Raw genomic sequence first — 18,475 nt, forward strand, 5'->3', positions numbered from 1 at the left:
TATTGCGGGATTTGCATTACTGGGGGCAAGGACTGATGATTTCTCCATCAGGCCCCACCCCAGAAGTGTTGCTGACAGTCTCCTCTCCGGGGTTCTCCTGGAGAGGAGACTGTAAAAGTCGGCATCTCTGTATTATAGTTCTGCACTAAAGCAAGAGAGTATTATTTTTGAGCCAACATATAAAATGCACCAAAGAGAACAAGAAATGCACCACAGAGAACAATAAAAATATAGGCTAGTCAATGCATGGGCAACAGTACAGGAAAAAAGAAAAATACATTTGTAAAATAACTGGTTGGTAAATACAATATAGCAGTCAAAATCTAAATATTTTTCTGCCCTCTGAATATGTGCCTAAATAATATATATGATGTATACAGCCTTGAGTATATTTCTATATGCATATTTATTTATACAAATCTAAGACAATTATTAAAATCAGAAGGATAGTATAGTAAAAATGCAAAGACATTGGAGTATAAATACTAAGTGGGGTGATTTCCTTTGCTTAATCCAGCAATATTATTATTAAATGCAAAACATGCTTAGCTATAATTTCAATATTATTGTAGTTTTAAATCCTGCTTTACTAAATACAGTCACAACACTACATTTTCTAATCATATGAGATATAAGAGAACGTGCTTTCTTAGTGCATGCCACTAGATGGCGTCATAAGAGCAACTATATTTCCCTTCTGCAGCTCTGCTCCTCCTGTACCTTTAAGGCCCCCATACACTATACGATTTTGGGACGATTTCATCCGATTTCGGCACTTTGGGCCGATAACCGGATGAAATCGCCCCAAAATCGCAGGTGTGTGATGTATGATCCGATCCGATGCGCGGTCCCGTGCGCATCGGACCGGATCAGGGAGGTCGGACGGTCAGCACATAAGATCATCCGACCTCCCTGTACTGCTATGCATATGCCTGCCCACCTGTCAGGCATATGCATGCAGACACCGGGGGGCGGGGGAGCACGGCGGGCAGACACACTGACCTGACTGGGCACTGGGCAGCTGTGATCAGAAATAGCAGCGGCAGTAGTGGGGGCGGGCGGCGGCAGTAGTGGGGGCGGGCGGCAGCTCACAAATAAGTTCCCGGCGGGTGATGCTGACCTGGCCGGCATGCTGTGGTCTCAAATACAGTAGTAGCGCTGCCGCTGCGGGACGCACAGCGGCGGCTATTAGATTTTCAAAATAGCTGTCAAATGACCGGCCGTTCTGTGATTGGCTGAGAGCTCTCTCAGCCAATCACAGAACGGCCGGTCATTTGACAGGAATTTTGAAAATCTAATAGCCGCCGCTGTGCGTCCCGCAGCGGCAGCGCTACTACTGTATTTGAGACCACAGCATGCCGGCCAGGTCAGCATCACCCGCCGGGAACTTATTTGTGAGCTGCCGCCCGCCCGCCCCCACTACTGCCGCCGCCCGCCCCCACTACTGCCGCTGCCCGCCCCACTGCTCCTCACCGCCCTGCAGCTCCCCATTTGTTTTACATGTGATAAATCGCATGCGATTTATCACATGTAAAATCTGGCTCATCAAGTGCCAAATTTTATGTGAGCCTCCCGGGGAGCTGCCGGGCGGCTCACAGGAGAATTGGGTCCGACTTGTCCTAAGGACAAGTCGGCCTAATGTATGGGGGCCTTTAGGCATGATGATTTGGAACTAAAACATAAAAGTGACTATACAGTAAGTGTGACAGAGGGTGTCGCTAGAGAGCTGAATGAGCGAACATCACTGGCATGCAATGCAGCGTAAACAACTTATTGGTATTCGGAAAATCGCTCTAATTGTCTTCTAGTGGGCCTTATTCAGATCTGATCGCAGTACAATTTTTTTGGAAAATGGGAAAAACCATGTGCACATGTATAGAGAGAGTTACATTTGTGTGAGTTATTTTGTTTCTGTGCAGGGTAAATACTGGCTGCATTATTCTTACACTGCAGTTTAGATTTCAGTTTGAACACACCCCACCCAAATTTAACTCTCTCTGTACATGTTACATCTGCCCCACCTGCAGTGCACATGGTTTTGCCCATTCTCCCAAACAAATTTGTACTGAGCACAGATCTGAATAAGGCCCAGTGTGTAACCTGCTTAACATTTCTGGACTACTGTGCATGCAAAAATAAACAGTATTTACCCTGCATAGAAAAAATATAAATGTATTTGCTCCCCTTGCTTTGCAACATTGTCTGTAACAAATATAAAGTTACTTGCTTTTCCTGCTTTACTTCCAAATCAGAATCACCCTGTAATAATTATAAAAGACATAAAAAAACAACTGGCACTAGACTGATATTTAGATATGTGTTGTTATTAGCGAAACACAGGGGCATGATTCAGACATGATCGCCAGGCTGCATATATTTGCAGCATAATGAGCAGGTTAATGCCACCCCGCTTCAGCCAGAAACACGCCAGCTCTGGTTGTGTTGACAAATCGGTTCCAGGTGAGCACCAGGGAGGCCCCTGATGTCAGTGCACCCAACCACGTGACTTTGAGCATGAGTTTCGAACAGTTGTGGGTATCATATACTGTTCACTGTGGTACACCACCGGTACAGCTATAGGTGCCTCTGGACCTGATTGTCAGTTACACACATACACTCAGTATATACACTTGATAAAATTTGTTAGCACAATCAGATTGTCAGGGCAGTGAATTTATGTAAGCATTGAAGCACATAAGGAGAACTCTTACCAGGCAGTGGACAAGCAAGCAGAGACAGGGAAGTGTGGGAGTGCCACCGGACTCAAAAAGCATTTGCACTAAAGATGGAAAATTAATATTTAATGTAGCCCCCCACCATACGCCACCCCCCTTATTATAATGAGTATGCTTACTTACCTGATTTGTTTGTAACTATTGAATTTTAAATCATTACCATACTTTAGGAGAGAAGCAGAATATAAACATCCTTGCTTTATTTATAGACCGTCATTAATTACCTGCAGACACAACTGCTTAATTAATGTATTATATGGTCATTAATTGCACAATGTTTGGTACGGGCCGCATTCAGGCATTACTTGCATTAAAGTGGGAACTTGCCTCTGGCAATGTTAACAGGGATCTGTTTTATATCACTATATAGTTACAGAGCCATCTGCACAAATAGTGCGACTGTAAAGACAAGGTTATTGGAAACGGTTATTATCGTGAAGCATAAGACAAGGTGTGATTAAAGCATTGTAACCTGATAATGCCGTCATTAGTGAATTTCTTTTACAAGAATATGAAGAGACTTTAAGATGATAAGAAGGCTACAAAGGTTATTTACTAACAAAGTGCAAGTGTATAAATCCCACTTGTTTCGAGGAATCTCCTATATAGAAGCAAATGTCTGATTTATAGCTACCAGTTACTGTAAATGTTAAACTTTTAGAGTAAATAAATTCAGGAGTCATCTTCTTTTGACACCCCCAGAATGATGCTGTCTTTGGGTCTGATTCTTTGCAACTTTGTCTATTGCAAATATAAATGCAGAAGGAGGTGCCAGACATCCCCTCGCTGCATTTGCGATCCCATCGCTGTGACTGAGGTCACAGCCTGGGATTAACATCATCAAACAAAAGAGATGAAAAACCAGCGCTATGTTCTTAACCCCTTACCGCCGCAGCCTGTTTTTGCCTTCCTGACAGAGCCCTTTTTTTCAAATCTGACATGTATCACTTAAGTGGGGATAACTTTTTATTGCTTTTACTTATCCCAGTGTTTTTGAGATTGTTTTCTCGTGACACATTGTACTTTAAGTTAGTGGTAAATTTTGGTCGATACAGTCTGTGTTTATTTGTGAAAAATACCAAAATGTCATAAAAAAATTGAAAATTTTGCAATTTGCAAAATGTTAGATTTTCTGCTTGTGAGACAAATAATCATACCACTCAAAATAGTTAATAACTAACAAAGACCATCTTTGCTGATGACACTAAACTGAGTAGAATTATTGAATCAACAGAGTATGTGAACATACTTCAAAATGATCTTAACAAACTAGATGAGTGGGCTAAAAAGTGGAAGATGAGGTTCAATGTGGATAAATGCAAGGTTATGCATCTCGGGAGACGTAACCAGTGTGTAAGTTACAACCTAAGCGGGGAGGCATTAGGTACTTCAGCACTTGAAAAGGATCTAGGAGTCCATATAGATAATAAGCTGGGGTGCAGTGTTCAATGTCACATTGCAACAAAAAAGGCCAACAGAATTCTAGCATGTATTAAAAGGGGCATGGAAACTAGGGACTCAAAAGTAATTATGCCACTGTACAAGGCATTGGTTAGACCGTATCTTGAATATGGAGTACAGTTCTGGGCCCCACACTATAAAAAGGACATCATGGAATTGGAAAAAAACCCAAAGAAGAGCAACAAAGCTTATCAGGGGAATGGAGAATTTAAGCTATGAGGAGAGATTAAGCAAGCTAGGACTATTTACACTTGAGAAGAGACGTTTAAGGGGGGACATGCTCAACATGTACAAATATATCAGGGGCCAATATAAGGAACTCTCAAGCACTCTTTTTACTGCAAGAAAGGAAACTAGGACACGAGGGCACGAATTTAGATTAGAGGAAAGAAAATTTCGTTCCCTCAAAAGAAAACATTTCTTTACGGTCAGAGCAGTCAAACTTTGGAACTCTCTTCCTGGAGAGGTGGTGTTGGCAGATACAATAAATACGTTCAAAATAAGGTTGGACAAGCATTTATTGGATAAAAATATCCAGGGGTACTAATAAGAACCATATTCTGTCTTTTACAAGGGATAAGCTATTAAAACGTAGGTTGAACTAGATGGACGCAAGTCTTTATTCAGCCTTATCTACTATGTAACTATGTAACTATGTAACCATATGTCTACTTTATGTTACCATCATTATTTCAACCTCCTTTTAATTTTTTTGGACACTAGGGGGCAGCAGAGACAAAATTATACACAGAACACGGAAAACGCTGCAATTGACTGTTCACATTTGAACAGCCAATTGCAGCGATCGCCGATGGGGGGGGGGGCATCGCTGCCCCCCCTGGGCCACGAGGGAAGATGTCTGCTGTCAGGGACAGCAGCCATCGTCCCTTTGTCACCGCGTCTATAGACGCGGTGACAGTTTAAAGTCATGACGTACATTTATGCCATGCGTCGGGAAGTACATCCCGACCATGACGTAAATGTACGTCAAATGTCGGGAAGGGGTTAATTGCTCCGCCGTGAAATCCTATGGGTTCTGAGTGGCTTGACTATCTGTTGGAACCACACTTTATAGTTCAGACCCACATTCACATAGCAGTTTCTTTAGGGAAATATCCCAAGTCAAAACGCCATTTTTATATATTCGACACTTACTTAAGAATTCAGTCTCGCGTGCCCGTAACAGTTTTTTTTGACCAGTGATATTTTTCAATCAAGACAAGACAGGTGTAATCTGTATGAAATTTACTTAATGGTTCAATCTCGCTTCCCATAGCAGGTTCTTTTGGAAAACACAATCCAAATGCTTAAAGGTATAAAAGCATTTAATATCCACGAAATCACAAAAAACATGTATAAAACAAAGTTCACAAAAACACTGTTGAGGGGCGGGGTGGAAACCAGATGTAGGAGTGAGATGTTCCGGCCGCCGGCGCTGCAGACGTGGCGGGCTGGGCTGGGATTACCATCATGACTGTTGGATGCAATGTTTCCCACAGGTGGATTCATCTGCAGAGACATTTGAATCAGCGTATACTGCTGAATGAGACACTTTGGGGGACCCCCTGGCCAGGGCTAAAGGGTCTGTCCCCAGCCCCCCTGGGCTGTGGGGGATGGGCTGATGCCAGTAAAGTGTAAAACACAGAATAAATAATTGGTTTCTGTTGTGGAACAACATGCTCCAGCAAGCCTCCACTGCATGCATGGACTTGGAGAACCACAAATCCCAGCATGCGGGGCATTAATGGGCCCTCAGGTTCTTGTAGTTCCACAACAAAACCAATACCTAAATAAAACACACAAACACAACGTAATAAAGTATAACTTTTATACACACCACACATACTGTATATACTTACCTATAGGGTCCACTGTAGGCCTGTCCTCTTCTACATGTAGAATCCATAAGGTACCGGTGAAAATAAATCATACTCACCACCCCATCCAGTGTAGATTGTGTCCTCTTTGGTCTATGGCGTTTGTCCCAATAATGCGTCGCAGCAAACCTGGTCGCACGGTGGCACATTAAGTCTGACAGTATGGCATAATATGGAGTTACAGGTGAGTGAAATAGCAGCGATTATGTCATTTTTTTTAATCACCGCTGCGCATGTGTCAGATGCACTACTTTATTGTACAACACTGAACTGTACAGTATGTTAAATAGACATTTTTGTCTGAAAATACTATTGCATAGACGTGTGTCTCATTATGCTATTTATTACAGGCTATGGGGATAAGTATACAGTATGGTCGAAGTACATATTGTAGCAGGCCAGACTCTGGTCTATGGCTACCATGTTTCAACTAGGGCTTCATGGGAACCCACATCTATGGAGCCAATGACAGGATAGTTTACACTTGTGTAAGGGAATCGCCGTATGTGCGTCCCATTACGCTATATACAGCATGAGCGACCAGACTCGAGCGCTAAGCGTGTTAACAATATAGCTACCGGGTTTCAGCCAAGGCTTCAAGGGAACCCACATCTTTGGAGATATCGACGGCATACAGTACTTTACACTTGTGTAAGGGCATTGCTGTACGTGCGTCCTATTACGCTACATTAGTTAAACACAGAATTACGCTACTGAAAGAATGACATACAGTAAGAGCAGGCCAGACTCGAGCACCAAGCGGGTTAACAAAATGGCTACTGGGTTTCAGCCAGGGCTTCATGGGAGCCCACATCTGTGAAGCTATTGATGGCATAGTTTACACTTGTGTAAGGGAATTGCTGTACGTGCATCTCATTACGTTACTCTAGTTAAACACAGAATTACGCTACTGTATGAATGACATAAAGTAAGAGCAGGCCAGATTCAAGAACTGAGCGGGTTAACAAAATGGCTACCGGGTTTCAGCCAGGGCTTCATGGGAGCCCACATATTTTATTAATGGCATAGTTTACACTTGTGAATGGGAAGGGTGGGTACAGATATGTTAGCTATAAGATGGTACCTTAACGTTGAACTGCACCTCCAGTGACCTTCCCTTTTTTCTGGTAATGACTCCACTGGCTTTCCTAAACTATTGAAGAGAGACTAGATCTGTACCATTGGCATATTTATAACTAGCTGACCCGCCCGGCGTTGCCCGGGAAAACCTTGGGGTTTCTTTATTTCCAAAATTGCTGAAAAATGTCATCTTACAGTATGCTGTGACAAAGACCTAAGATTGTAATTTGTTATAGATTCCACCATAATGTTAGAATGTGTTTGCATTGATACTCAATGATGGCAATGAAATCAGGTGTGGTGTTGTTGTTTGAAACACCACACTCCTGAGTTGAAAACTTGTATGTGTTGATGAATTCCACATCCACTCCTGAGATTTAGCACCTACTGTATGACATATCCTCCAACATCTGAGGGTCAGAAATCGGTACAAAATCAGAAAGGGACATGTCCACACCTCAATTTCTATACTTTCAATGGTACAGTTTCTAGGGTGTGTAATTACCGGCGCTGAGTGCGTGGGGTCCGGGGTGGGCGTTACTTACCGCGCCATAATTAATTAAAAATTCACTGCTCCCTGCCACTGCCACTCCCCTCACCGAACCTGCATGCAGCAGTCTCTGAGGTCTGGGGATCTATAAAGCACATGCACCGAGCATCTCTACCAAACAGTGGAGCAGCCCCTGAGTGTGGGAGCATGTCCTCGGGCCTGGCCACATGATGTCATGACGCGACGCACATTATCCGCACCACTGTAATGCACCACTGGGAATGGGTGCAATGGGCCAAATTCTTCCCTACACCCGCCGGACAAATCCACTGATCCAGCCATCACAATCATCAATGGATGCATTGATAAGGTTTGGAGTTTAAGAAGTTGAAGAATAAGACTGAAAAAAAGAATTGCCATGTTACAAAGTGTACAATTTACTCAATAAATCGTGAAAAAAATAAGTTCTGATTCAAACTGATAATTGTTTGGATGGGGTTGGTTGTGAAACAAATCTATAGGTGGGGGTATGGATATTGTGGGCATAATTGGTGTTTGTTACACCTACAGGGGGCCCTCAATTGATGGGATTTTCACTACAGTGTCACGGTCACAGTGTCACCATAGGGGGATTCCCAATTGGGGTCCAGGTGGTCTTTTAGGGACCCTTTACAATCCTGTAGGTCTCTTCTCCTTGAGCTTACTGTCTCCCTTAATGATAGTCAATCACTGAGGGAGACCGTAGGCTCCAGGAGAAGAGACCAACGGGATTGTAAAGGGGTCCCTAAAAGACCACCTGAACCCCAATTGGAAATCCCCCTACGGTGACACTGTAGTGAGAATTTCTCATCAACTGGGGACCCCCTGTAGGTGTACCAAACACCAATTATGCCCACAATATCCATACCCCCTCCACCTATCAGTGATCAGTTTGAATCAGAATTTATTTTTTAATCCTACTTTCATTTCTTGATTGTACTGTACTTCTATGTACACATATTTTTTTCACGATTTATTGAGTAAATTGTACACTATAACGTGACAAATCTTCATCTCAGTCTTATTCTTCAACTTCTTACACTCATAACATTCAAACAAATGCATGCAGCGCTCATGCCCATCGACCAAACATTATCTATGAACCAAAAGAGTCTGGGAAACCCTTAAGGCAGAGCAGTGCCTGATATCCAACTGACTAACAGGGTGAGTGCAGTGTACCCACTTTGTATTGATCAATGGGTGTATTGGCCAGGACAAAGATTTCTCAGTGCAACTGGCCGGGGAGCGCAGTGACAGGCTGGAGGACTGGAGAGACGGATATGGGGAACAAAGTAGAAACGGTACATTAGGTACAGTTTTTATTTGCCGGTACAGACGGTTAAATAAACGGCAAATTATTTTTTATGTGTTCTGTGTGTTTGTGTGTGTTGTACTGTTTTTGTGTGTGTGTTGTAGTGTATGTGGTTGTGTGTGTTGTATTGTATGTATCTGTCCAATGCGTAAGTGTGTGAGGTGTGCTACGTATATACAGTATGTGTGTGTTGTGTCTTTGTGTATCTGTGCAATGTTTAAGTGTGTGTTTTGTGTGTGTCGTACTGTTTTTTGGGTGTGTGTGGTGAATGTGGGTGTGTGTTGTGCTGTTAGAGGTATGTTATGTGTGTGTGTTGTGTGTATCTGCCCTATGTGTAAGTGCATAAGGTGTGCTATGTATAAATCTGTGTGTGTGTAGTGTGCTGTGTGTATCTGTGCAATGTTTAAGTGTGTGTTTTGTGTATTGTACTGTTTTTTGGGGGGTGTTGTAGTGAATGTGGATGTGTGTTGTACTGTGAGTGTTGTGTTGTGTGTATCTGCCGAATGTGTAAGTTTGTGATGTGTGCTACGTATATATATGTGTGTGTAGTGTGCTTTGCGTATCCTGGCAATGTTTAAGTGTGTGTGTTCTGTGTGTTTGTTGTACTGTTTTTGGGTGTGTGTTGTAGTGTGTATGGATTTGTATTGTACTGCATGTGGTGTGTTGTGTGTGTGTGTATCTGTCCAATGTGTAAGTGTGTGAGGTGCTCTACGTATAAATGTGTGTGTTGTGTGCTATGTGTGCGTATGTGGTGTACTGTGTGTGCGTGTACAATGTGTATGTGTGTGTGTGTGTGTTTTGTGGTCTATGTATATCCTCAATTATTTCCTAATTGTTTAAAGCCTTCACCATAATGTTAGTTAATGTGCAGGCATGGGTGGGCAAACCCCATTTAAGAAGGATCGCCTATACAATGCAATCTGGGTGGAATATTACCTCCCAGGATCGCATTGTAATGTGCGAGCAAATCACTGGGATTTACCTTTCTGTACTCCCTCCCTGCTATGCCCTCAGCCAGGTGGTCTGCCAACAGTGTGGCCTGTATCCCATAGGCTACAACGGGCTACCGCCATCCCAGAATGGTGGTATCCCTGGACCCGATGCTGCCCGATATTGATACATCAGGCAGCATCACCTCCCCCAAGAAACCTGTGGGGAAGCTGCTACAAGTGAAGCAAGTGGAATCACAGCGGGAATCCTTCCATCTTGCATTCGGGGAATACTTAATATTTGCGGCTTTACCCTGAAAACGGGTGTTTTCGGGGTATTGACCACAAATTTTAAATGATAAATGGACCCCACTGCAAGCTAATTATGTGATCTGTATCCCATAAGCAAATGCCATATTCAACAACCATGAGCAGTATCCTGGTTAATCTGACAGTATTGCATCCTCCATAGAAACCTATTGGGGGTGACAGCTGCAAGTGAAATCAGATTTGATGCTGTCCCTCCCATACATCATCAAATCAGTGGTTCCCAACCTCAATCCTCAAGTACCCCAGACAGTTTATGTTTTCCAGGTCCTCCTGCAGATCCTTTCATTCACTGACACGTTTTAAAAACATGTACTGTTGCTGGTACTTGAGGACTGAGGTTGGGAACCACTGATTTGATGATCCTAAATACTTGTACACACACTCACACATTGAACACATGTTGTGGGAGAATAAGTAGAAAATATTGGTACTGCTTTCCTAGCACGGCGCCCGTCTCATTGATTGTATGCCTTAAGTTTAAGGTACTTAAGGCATACAATCAACGCGATGGACCCGATTTTTTTTTTTTTATCTCATGGATCTTATGCATCCATTAGATAAAAAATCGTGAGCCCCCAATAACCATTGTTAACGCCACCAGCACTATCAACGCCAACCCGAAGCGTGGCGAGCACAGCGGTACGCGTCCTCCGACCCTTTCATACCCCCACTATCCACGTCGGCGTGGGGTTGATTTTATATAGTGTGGCGAGCCACCGAGCCCGAAGCGTGGCGTACGGATGCGGACTACTTTACATGTATTCCGCGTCCCCTCGCAGGGCTCGCTGCGCTCGCCACACTATATAAAATCAACTCCACGCTGATGTGGATAGTGGGGGTATGAAAAGGTCGGAGGACGCGTACCGCCGCCCCTCTCGGACTCGCTGCGCTTGCCACGCTTCGGGTTGGCGTCAATAGTGGGGTGGCGTTAACAATGGGGAGACCATTTCACCCATGAGGGGGGGTTAGCAATTAAAATTGGGGTTTTGGGGGCTTTTTACATTGATTCCAATGTAAAAATCTTGTCGATCGCGTCGGTTGCATCATCTCATGTATCTTATGCCGCACAAACACATAAGATGCATGAGATGCTTGAGATATCAGCCCCACACATACAATCTAGATCGTGGGCGCCGTGCTAGGAAAGCAGTACCAAAATATTTTTTGATAAATGGGCCCCTAGAAGTAATACAACTGGCAGCTGTATTCATCATTGACAAATGTAGTAAAATAACATTGACTTCCTTGTGAAATGTCCCCACAGAAAGAGCTTCAGAATCTGGAAGATGCCTGTGATGACATCATGATGTTAGAAGATGCCCAGCTTATTCCTTATCAAATTGGCGACGTCTTTATAAGTCATTCCCAGGAGGAAACTCAGGAGATGCTGGAAGCTGCAAAGGTTGGTATCTTGTGGAGGAAGAAGTGAACTGTTCATAGTATGCAGAAGCATTTATTCAGTGTCATTATTAATCATCAAAACACATCTAAGCGTTATGCAGTTCCTGTGTGTATGGGTTTCCTTGTGTTATATGATATCGCCCCGGCATTATGGAGTTTATCTTTCCTGGTTCATTTGTCTTCAAAGAATACTGCATTGTCCTGCTTACCTGCTGCCTGTCACATATACACTAAAGGGTCATGTTATAAATGGTAGACAATGTCTAGGTCGACACATTGACAAAAGGTCGACATGAGTTTTTCACTATTTTTGGTGTCTGTCGACATGGACACCGTATAAGTGTGTGACTTCTGCACTTTTCATGCTTCAGGCACACTATTATATTCCCACTCTATATGAAAACTATTCAAGTTCCCAACCCTGCTCTTCACTGGGGTCAGACTGAGACCCGGAGTTTTTCCAGCTTTATAAAACCGGGCATTTTCCCAGGTCGTCAGTAAAAAAAGGGTATTATTCTTTGTATTGGAAGTGTGCTTTACTGCTGACTCGTTCTCAGAGTATGCGTATCTGAATACACCTGTTTTAGTTCTAGTGATAGACCTACATATACCAGCACTGACTGATACATTTAACATGAAGGCTTATCTGAGGAAGGTGTTACCAAGGATAGAGGAAAATAAAAACTGCTCTGACATGATGGTCAATGCCAAAATTCCATTGGCTTCATTTTCCAAAGACTTTTACAATATCAACCGGTGTCTCTAAGAAAGCCATGGTCATAGAAAATACTTACTGGATTTAGGCTGTGGGATGAGGTTAGTTGCCCATGGTAATTTACAATTGCCAGTGATGCTAGCAGTCATCCAGGATTTTTTTTTTCCTGCCCTGGGCAAAAATTTGGGTTTATTGAATTAATTGAATCAGACAAAAATCATGAGAAAAAAAAAAAAACACATGCATCTCTTATTTCTCTTGAAATATTATCGGGGCTATTGGCTATGCCCCTCCTCTCACTTCCTTTCTGTTCTTATTCGCACCCTGACTATTTTTTTCTCACTTCCTAATTTTTTTTTTCAACTTCCCAACCATTCCCATACTTTCCTTATACCATCTTATAAGTTGCATCAATATACGGTAGAAGCAACACAAATGTTTATACTATTTGGAAATGTACTTTATTTTAGGGATAGCCATCGTTGCCATTGCCATCGATGGCAATTCTGCAACTGACCATCGATTAGTGCTAATCTATGCTATGGATGACCATCGATATTTTTACATATCGATGGTCATCCATTGTGTTCGATTGATTGGTCTGTGAGGCAATCAAAACATGGGGGCTGGGCTTCGTGGGTGTCAGGGGCGGAGCTATGCTCCGTGTCCCGGCACTTTGAAAAAAAAAACGGCAAAACATCGCTTTGCTGTACCATCGATGGATGGAAATCATCTGCTTCTCCCCCACCGATGGCTAAAGTATTCGACATCGGCCATGAACCATCGATGATTTTGAATCATCGATGGCCATCCCTGCTTTATTTTCTATGCTTGTGACAGCATTGCATGCCGGCCTTGTTCTCTATTGCATTGTACACAGACTCACACTCTGTTCACCTGGAATTACCAGTTAATAACCATTCTACTAAAAGCTGAACTCCTCCTTTGCAGAATGCTTTTATGTCAGATGTGTTTTCTTTTGTTGCTCAGCAGATAAGATACTTTCCATACATTAGATAACTGTACCTACACTGCAGATCTGTTGCATCTAAGGACAGTGATAAACTGCAAATAAGCTGAACAATATATTACTATGAAGGGGAAGGCTCCATATACACTTTTATGGACACTTCACCATGATGTACTGCTAGAACCTTACATGATGCAGGGTAGAAAAACATTGCACCAAATGTAATAGGGTGGGAGAATCAGAAAAGTGAGAGATTTTGGGAGCGCTTTCCCTCTTGTTTTTAAAGCGGCAATCAATTACATGGCAAAATCCATGTGGTTTATCAGTGTAAATGATTGCTGCTTTAAAAGAAATGGGAAAACCTCTCTCAAACTCTCCCTTTCTGATTCTCACACCCTATTACATTTGGACCATTGTTTCCTATGTATGCTTCGCATAGTTTGGAGCATAAATAAGCACAATTCTGTTGATTTCTCAATTTTATTAACTCATAGGTGTGTACACACTGTACAAGCGATATATCTGTGAACGGTGGCGTCCACAGATATATCGTGTCAGATGTGCAACACAGCCGATGCCCGATTATATCTGAAGATCTAGGGGCATCCTGCTGTTTTTATGGGCGATCCACCGACTGCCCTTACAGCTGCCCGGGAGCTGCTGGTGATTGTCAGCTCAGTGGGCAAGCGCATGCAAATGTATGGAGAACACACTGCCCAATTGTTCTGCAGATTTATCTACCAGTGGTTACCCAGCTCTACACTACTGAATGGTTTATGTGACTATCTTGCTTTTTGGATGTTAACCCCTAATTGTGCTGACTAATGTCCAATCTACAAAGTTGATTGCTTCAATTTCAAATTAATTTTCATGTAACCATTGCAAAGTCTTGTGCTGTCCTGTGACACCAATAATAAAGTGTAAGTTCAGTTGGTCGGATGTCTTCTGTGATTCATGGCATGGGAGCTGGGCACTGTTATACACCTGGAATGAGTAAATGTGTTTTCTTACAGTTTTTATATCACTCTGTGGGGTTTATCTAGTAAGATGGATTTCTATCGAAGATGGATTGTTGCTATGGGCAGCCAATCAGAATTTATTTATTTAGCACCTTTTAGATCTGGAAGATTATGGTATCTGATTGGCTGTCCATAGCAACATCCCATCTTAGTAAATTAAGCGGTGTGTGTTAACATATTGTTCTTTCTTTCTATACCAGAAAGAATTGGAGGAAGAAATAAAATCTTTGCAGTCGAAAGTAGAATCGATACTTCGAGTTCTTGCAGATCTCAAAGTGCATCTTTACGCCAAGTTTGGAAACAATATCAACCTGGAGGCAGATGAGAGCTAAATAAAGTGTTTTTTTTTTCTTTTATTTATTCCTCTTTTATTGATCATACACAAATAAAAAAAGAATAGCTTATCTTCTTGTGTCTGTGGGATTGTATGATTAGTGCTTCTGCCTAAAAGCTTGTTACAGGTTGAGAATCCCTTATCCAATTTATTCCGAAAACTATGCATTCCAGAATTTTTTTTTTTTTTGCTGAAAACTTACTGGGGATATGTGTAACAGCACTACTGGGGACATGTGTAACAGCACTACTGGGGACATGTGTAACAGCACTACTGGGGACATGATATGAAACTGGCACTAAATATCTGCAAGGAAATGACTGGTTGGTATTCAGTGTCTGAGATTGTACACAAACTTTGTTTCATGATTTGAAACCTTGTTTTATACACACAAATATATTTTATTTGTGCATTTCATGTGTTTGATATGCTTTACAACATAATGCAAGATCATTGAAATATAAAAATATTCTGAAATATAGAAATAATCCTTTATCCAAAATTCTTCTGGTCCCGAGAATTTTGGATAAGGGTTACTCAACCTGTATCTCCAATGTGCTGACATCAAAAGATGAGTTAGTTCTCAGAGACAATCATTCTGAGGATCTGGCCAATCAATCCTTGAAACACCTGTCATAGCAATGATAACAAAGAATGTATCGGCAGGAAGAAACCTACAGATCCTTCTATCCTCTTTTGTGTGTTTTTTATTGTTTTAGATGAAAGCCCTGACAAATAGCCGTATAAAATCTTATTTTAAATTTCATTTAAAAACCCTCACTACACCCTGCTGGGATACTATTAACCCTTTGAGTGCAAACATCTATGAGAGATGTGCAAAATATCTGCTAAAAATGCCAGCGTCATCCACATTTGTTATTTAAAATGTAAAACAAAAATAGATTATATTTCCTGTATAAGGTAAACCTTACAGGTCATTAGGTACACCCAGCTTTTGCCCCATTTCTTATGGGGGGGGGGTCTGTGGGGGGGGGGTCTGTGGGGGGGAGGGGTTAATTAGCTAGTATAGATAGTGGGGTAGGGGTAAGATGGGATCCAGGTATGTCTGAGTTGGGGATAGGTTACACAGGGTGGGGGTTATGGGAATTAGGAGCTTTGCTTTGGACAGTGTTTTTTTTTTTTTTTTTTGATGGTTAGGAATGTTTTTATAATATCCTGTTATCCTTTGATCTAAGGTACCCAAATGGTGCCTTCGATTACCAGCACTCCTAATTCCCTAATAGAATGGACAAGTTACCCCTATATCTGCCATATGTACTTATTTACCAACCATGTATATTGTTAGCGACTACCTGGCTGTTGCATACTGTGTAGCTTTTTTTTTTTTTTTTTTTTACAATACATCCTTTTATATGTTTGACTTTCCCATCATTGCTTTGCACCAGTACCATACAACATGGTTCTTCATTACAGTAGAACCTTAAGGTGCCCATACGCTACTGCAATGTATCACATCGATGTACAACAATTATGGAACAGTAATTAGCCTAGTCTTTCTATATTGGTGACAGGCGCTTCAAAGAGTGATCGGCCCTTATTCTGCAAAGGCAAATTCCTTCTCAAATGGACAAAACCATGTGCACTGCAGGTGGGGCAGATGTAACATGTGCAGAGAGAGTTACATTTGGGTGAGTTATTTTGTTTCTGTGCAGGGAAAATACTGACTGCTTTATTTTTACACTGCAATATAGATCTCACTTTGAAATAAAACCCCACCCAAATCTAATTCTCTCTGCACAAGTGACATCTGCCCCCCCCCCCCCCCCCCCCCTCTGCAGGGCACACGGTTTTGTCCATTTGAGAAGAAATTTGCCTTTGCGAGTGAACTAGAATAAGGGCCATCATCAACACTTCACTGCAACGCCTTAATTAAGAACCTGCAGCTGGAAAAGTTCTGTATAGAGGTGCCATTCTCCTGTGTCTTCTTCCTCATTCCTCTGGTACTACAATGACCTTTAACCTGGGTACACAATGACAGACACCTCGCCCATTCAAGTGCACGTCTGTTATACTGTATATTGCAAGCCCATTGGCAATGTGTACCCCCAGGCTGGATGTTGCTCTACAGCTACCTATTGTAGGCAGAACTAAAGTTTTCATTGAGGTCTATTTTTACTGTAACCCTCACAACATTTGCAAAAAAGGTCATGTACATTGTGTCCATCTCACTGTTTTTGATTATTTAGCTATTGGAGAATGAATGGAACATCGTTCCCCTTGCATGAGTGCCATCTAGAGCAAAATAAATGACCTTGTTGATATGCCCGTTATTTTATAATGTCTATTAACTGTATGACCGTACTGGGAGCCCTTGCATTAGATTGTTCATACATGATGATCCGAGGACTCCATATTCTGTCCTGTAGCGTATACAGTATATGAGAAGCATTAGGAATAGTTTACCCATTTTTATTTTTATTGTTTAGTGACATCTAGGGTTATTCATTGTAAGCTATTACCAGTGCACTCGGTATTTACTAACCCAAGTATGAATGGTTGACATATCATCTTAATGAACAACAGGGTCTTGAGGTCCGTACGTACCACACAGTGCGACTTTGGCTATGAACAATTTGACTGTGTACAATTTCCATGGAACTCCCCAGAGGCCATAACCACTGATACGGACTACACCACTGATAATGACATTACACGCTCTGCAATTTTGACTAGGTACGAATTTGTTTATGTACAATTTTGACTAGATTGTACTATAGATTGTACACTTTCTAGTCAAAATTGTCTGTTTTTTTTTTTTTCTTGAGATACCGACCGCACTGTATACACACAGTGCGATATGGACTATATAGTCTGTATCAGTAGTTCATATGATGTGATCAGGAAGTAGGGTACTTGTGTATTATCTGGGCGCCCAATTTTGTCATTGCACACCTAAAAATCGGTCGCATCACATCGCATGCGATGCGACGCGATTGGACCCGATTTTTCATTGTACAGGCACCCAGATGCCTGATTCCTATGGCAAATGCCCACCCAGACCCTGAAGCGTGGCGAGCGAAGCGGTACGCGTCCTCCGACCTTTTCATACCCCCACTATCCACGTCGGCGTGGAGTTGATTTTATATAGTGTGGCGATCCCGAAGCGTGGCGAGCGCACGTGGATTACTTCACATATATTTGCGGGGCTCGCCACGCTTCGGGCTCGGTGGCTCGCTGCGCTTGCCACACTATATAAAATCAACTCCACGCTGACGTGGATAGTGGGGGTATGAAAAGGTCGGAGGACGCATAACGCCACCCCTCGCGGGATCACTGCACTCGCCACGCTTAGGGTTGGCGTTAACAATGGGGGGGGGGGGCATTTAACATAGTAATTACCCATCAGGGTGAGTGTACAATCAAAAATCGGGTCTGGGGAGGGCATTTAACATGGGAATAAGCCCGAATCGGGTATGATCACGTCGCACGCGACGCAATATAAAAATTGTACAGTCGGGTTTTAAAACCCCTGAAATCGGGTCCCATCGCATGCCTTAGTTAGTGGCATGCGATTAAAAAATCGTGCGCCCAGATAATACACAAGTAATGGAAGTAGTCTGACAATTAAAGACTGTCCTAAAATAGGTGGTTGATTACGTCTAGTGCTAATGGCACATGTGAATAGTATAGAATTGGCATATCCAAACTACGGCCATCCAGCTGTTGTGAAACTACACATCCCAGCATGCTTTGCAATAGTTTTAGCATTCTCTAATAGCAAAACTGTGGCAAGGAATGCTGGGACTTGTAGTTTCACAACAG

At 42.4% G+C, this 18,475-nt stretch overlaps 1 protein-coding gene across 2 annotated transcripts in view; it reads left to right on the forward strand.

Annotated features, from left to right (window-relative positions):
- Positions 1–14,714, forward strand: part of LOC146052767 (prefoldin subunit 4-like) — a 54,890-nt gene extending 40,176 nt beyond the window's left edge. For both annotated transcript variants that reach the window (XM_083167948.1, XM_083167949.1), the window contains exons 3-4: positions 11,518–11,655; positions 14,559–14,714. In XM_083167948.1, the coding sequence (XP_083024074.1) occupies positions 11,557–11,655; positions 14,559–14,690 (231 nt within the window). In that variant the 5' untranslated portion in view covers positions 11,518–11,556 and the 3' untranslated portion in view covers positions 14,691–14,714. The remainder of the gene's footprint in view (positions 1–11,517; positions 11,656–14,558) is intronic.
- Positions 14,715–18,475: the final 3,761 nt, after the last annotated feature.

Source organism: Crinia signifera, unplaced genomic scaffold (assembly GCF_055691185.1).
Source record: "Crinia signifera unplaced genomic scaffold, ASM5569118v1 HAP2_SCAFFOLD_122, whole genome shotgun sequence".
Lineage (NCBI taxonomy): Eukaryota > Metazoa > Chordata > Amphibia > Anura > Myobatrachidae > Crinia > Crinia signifera.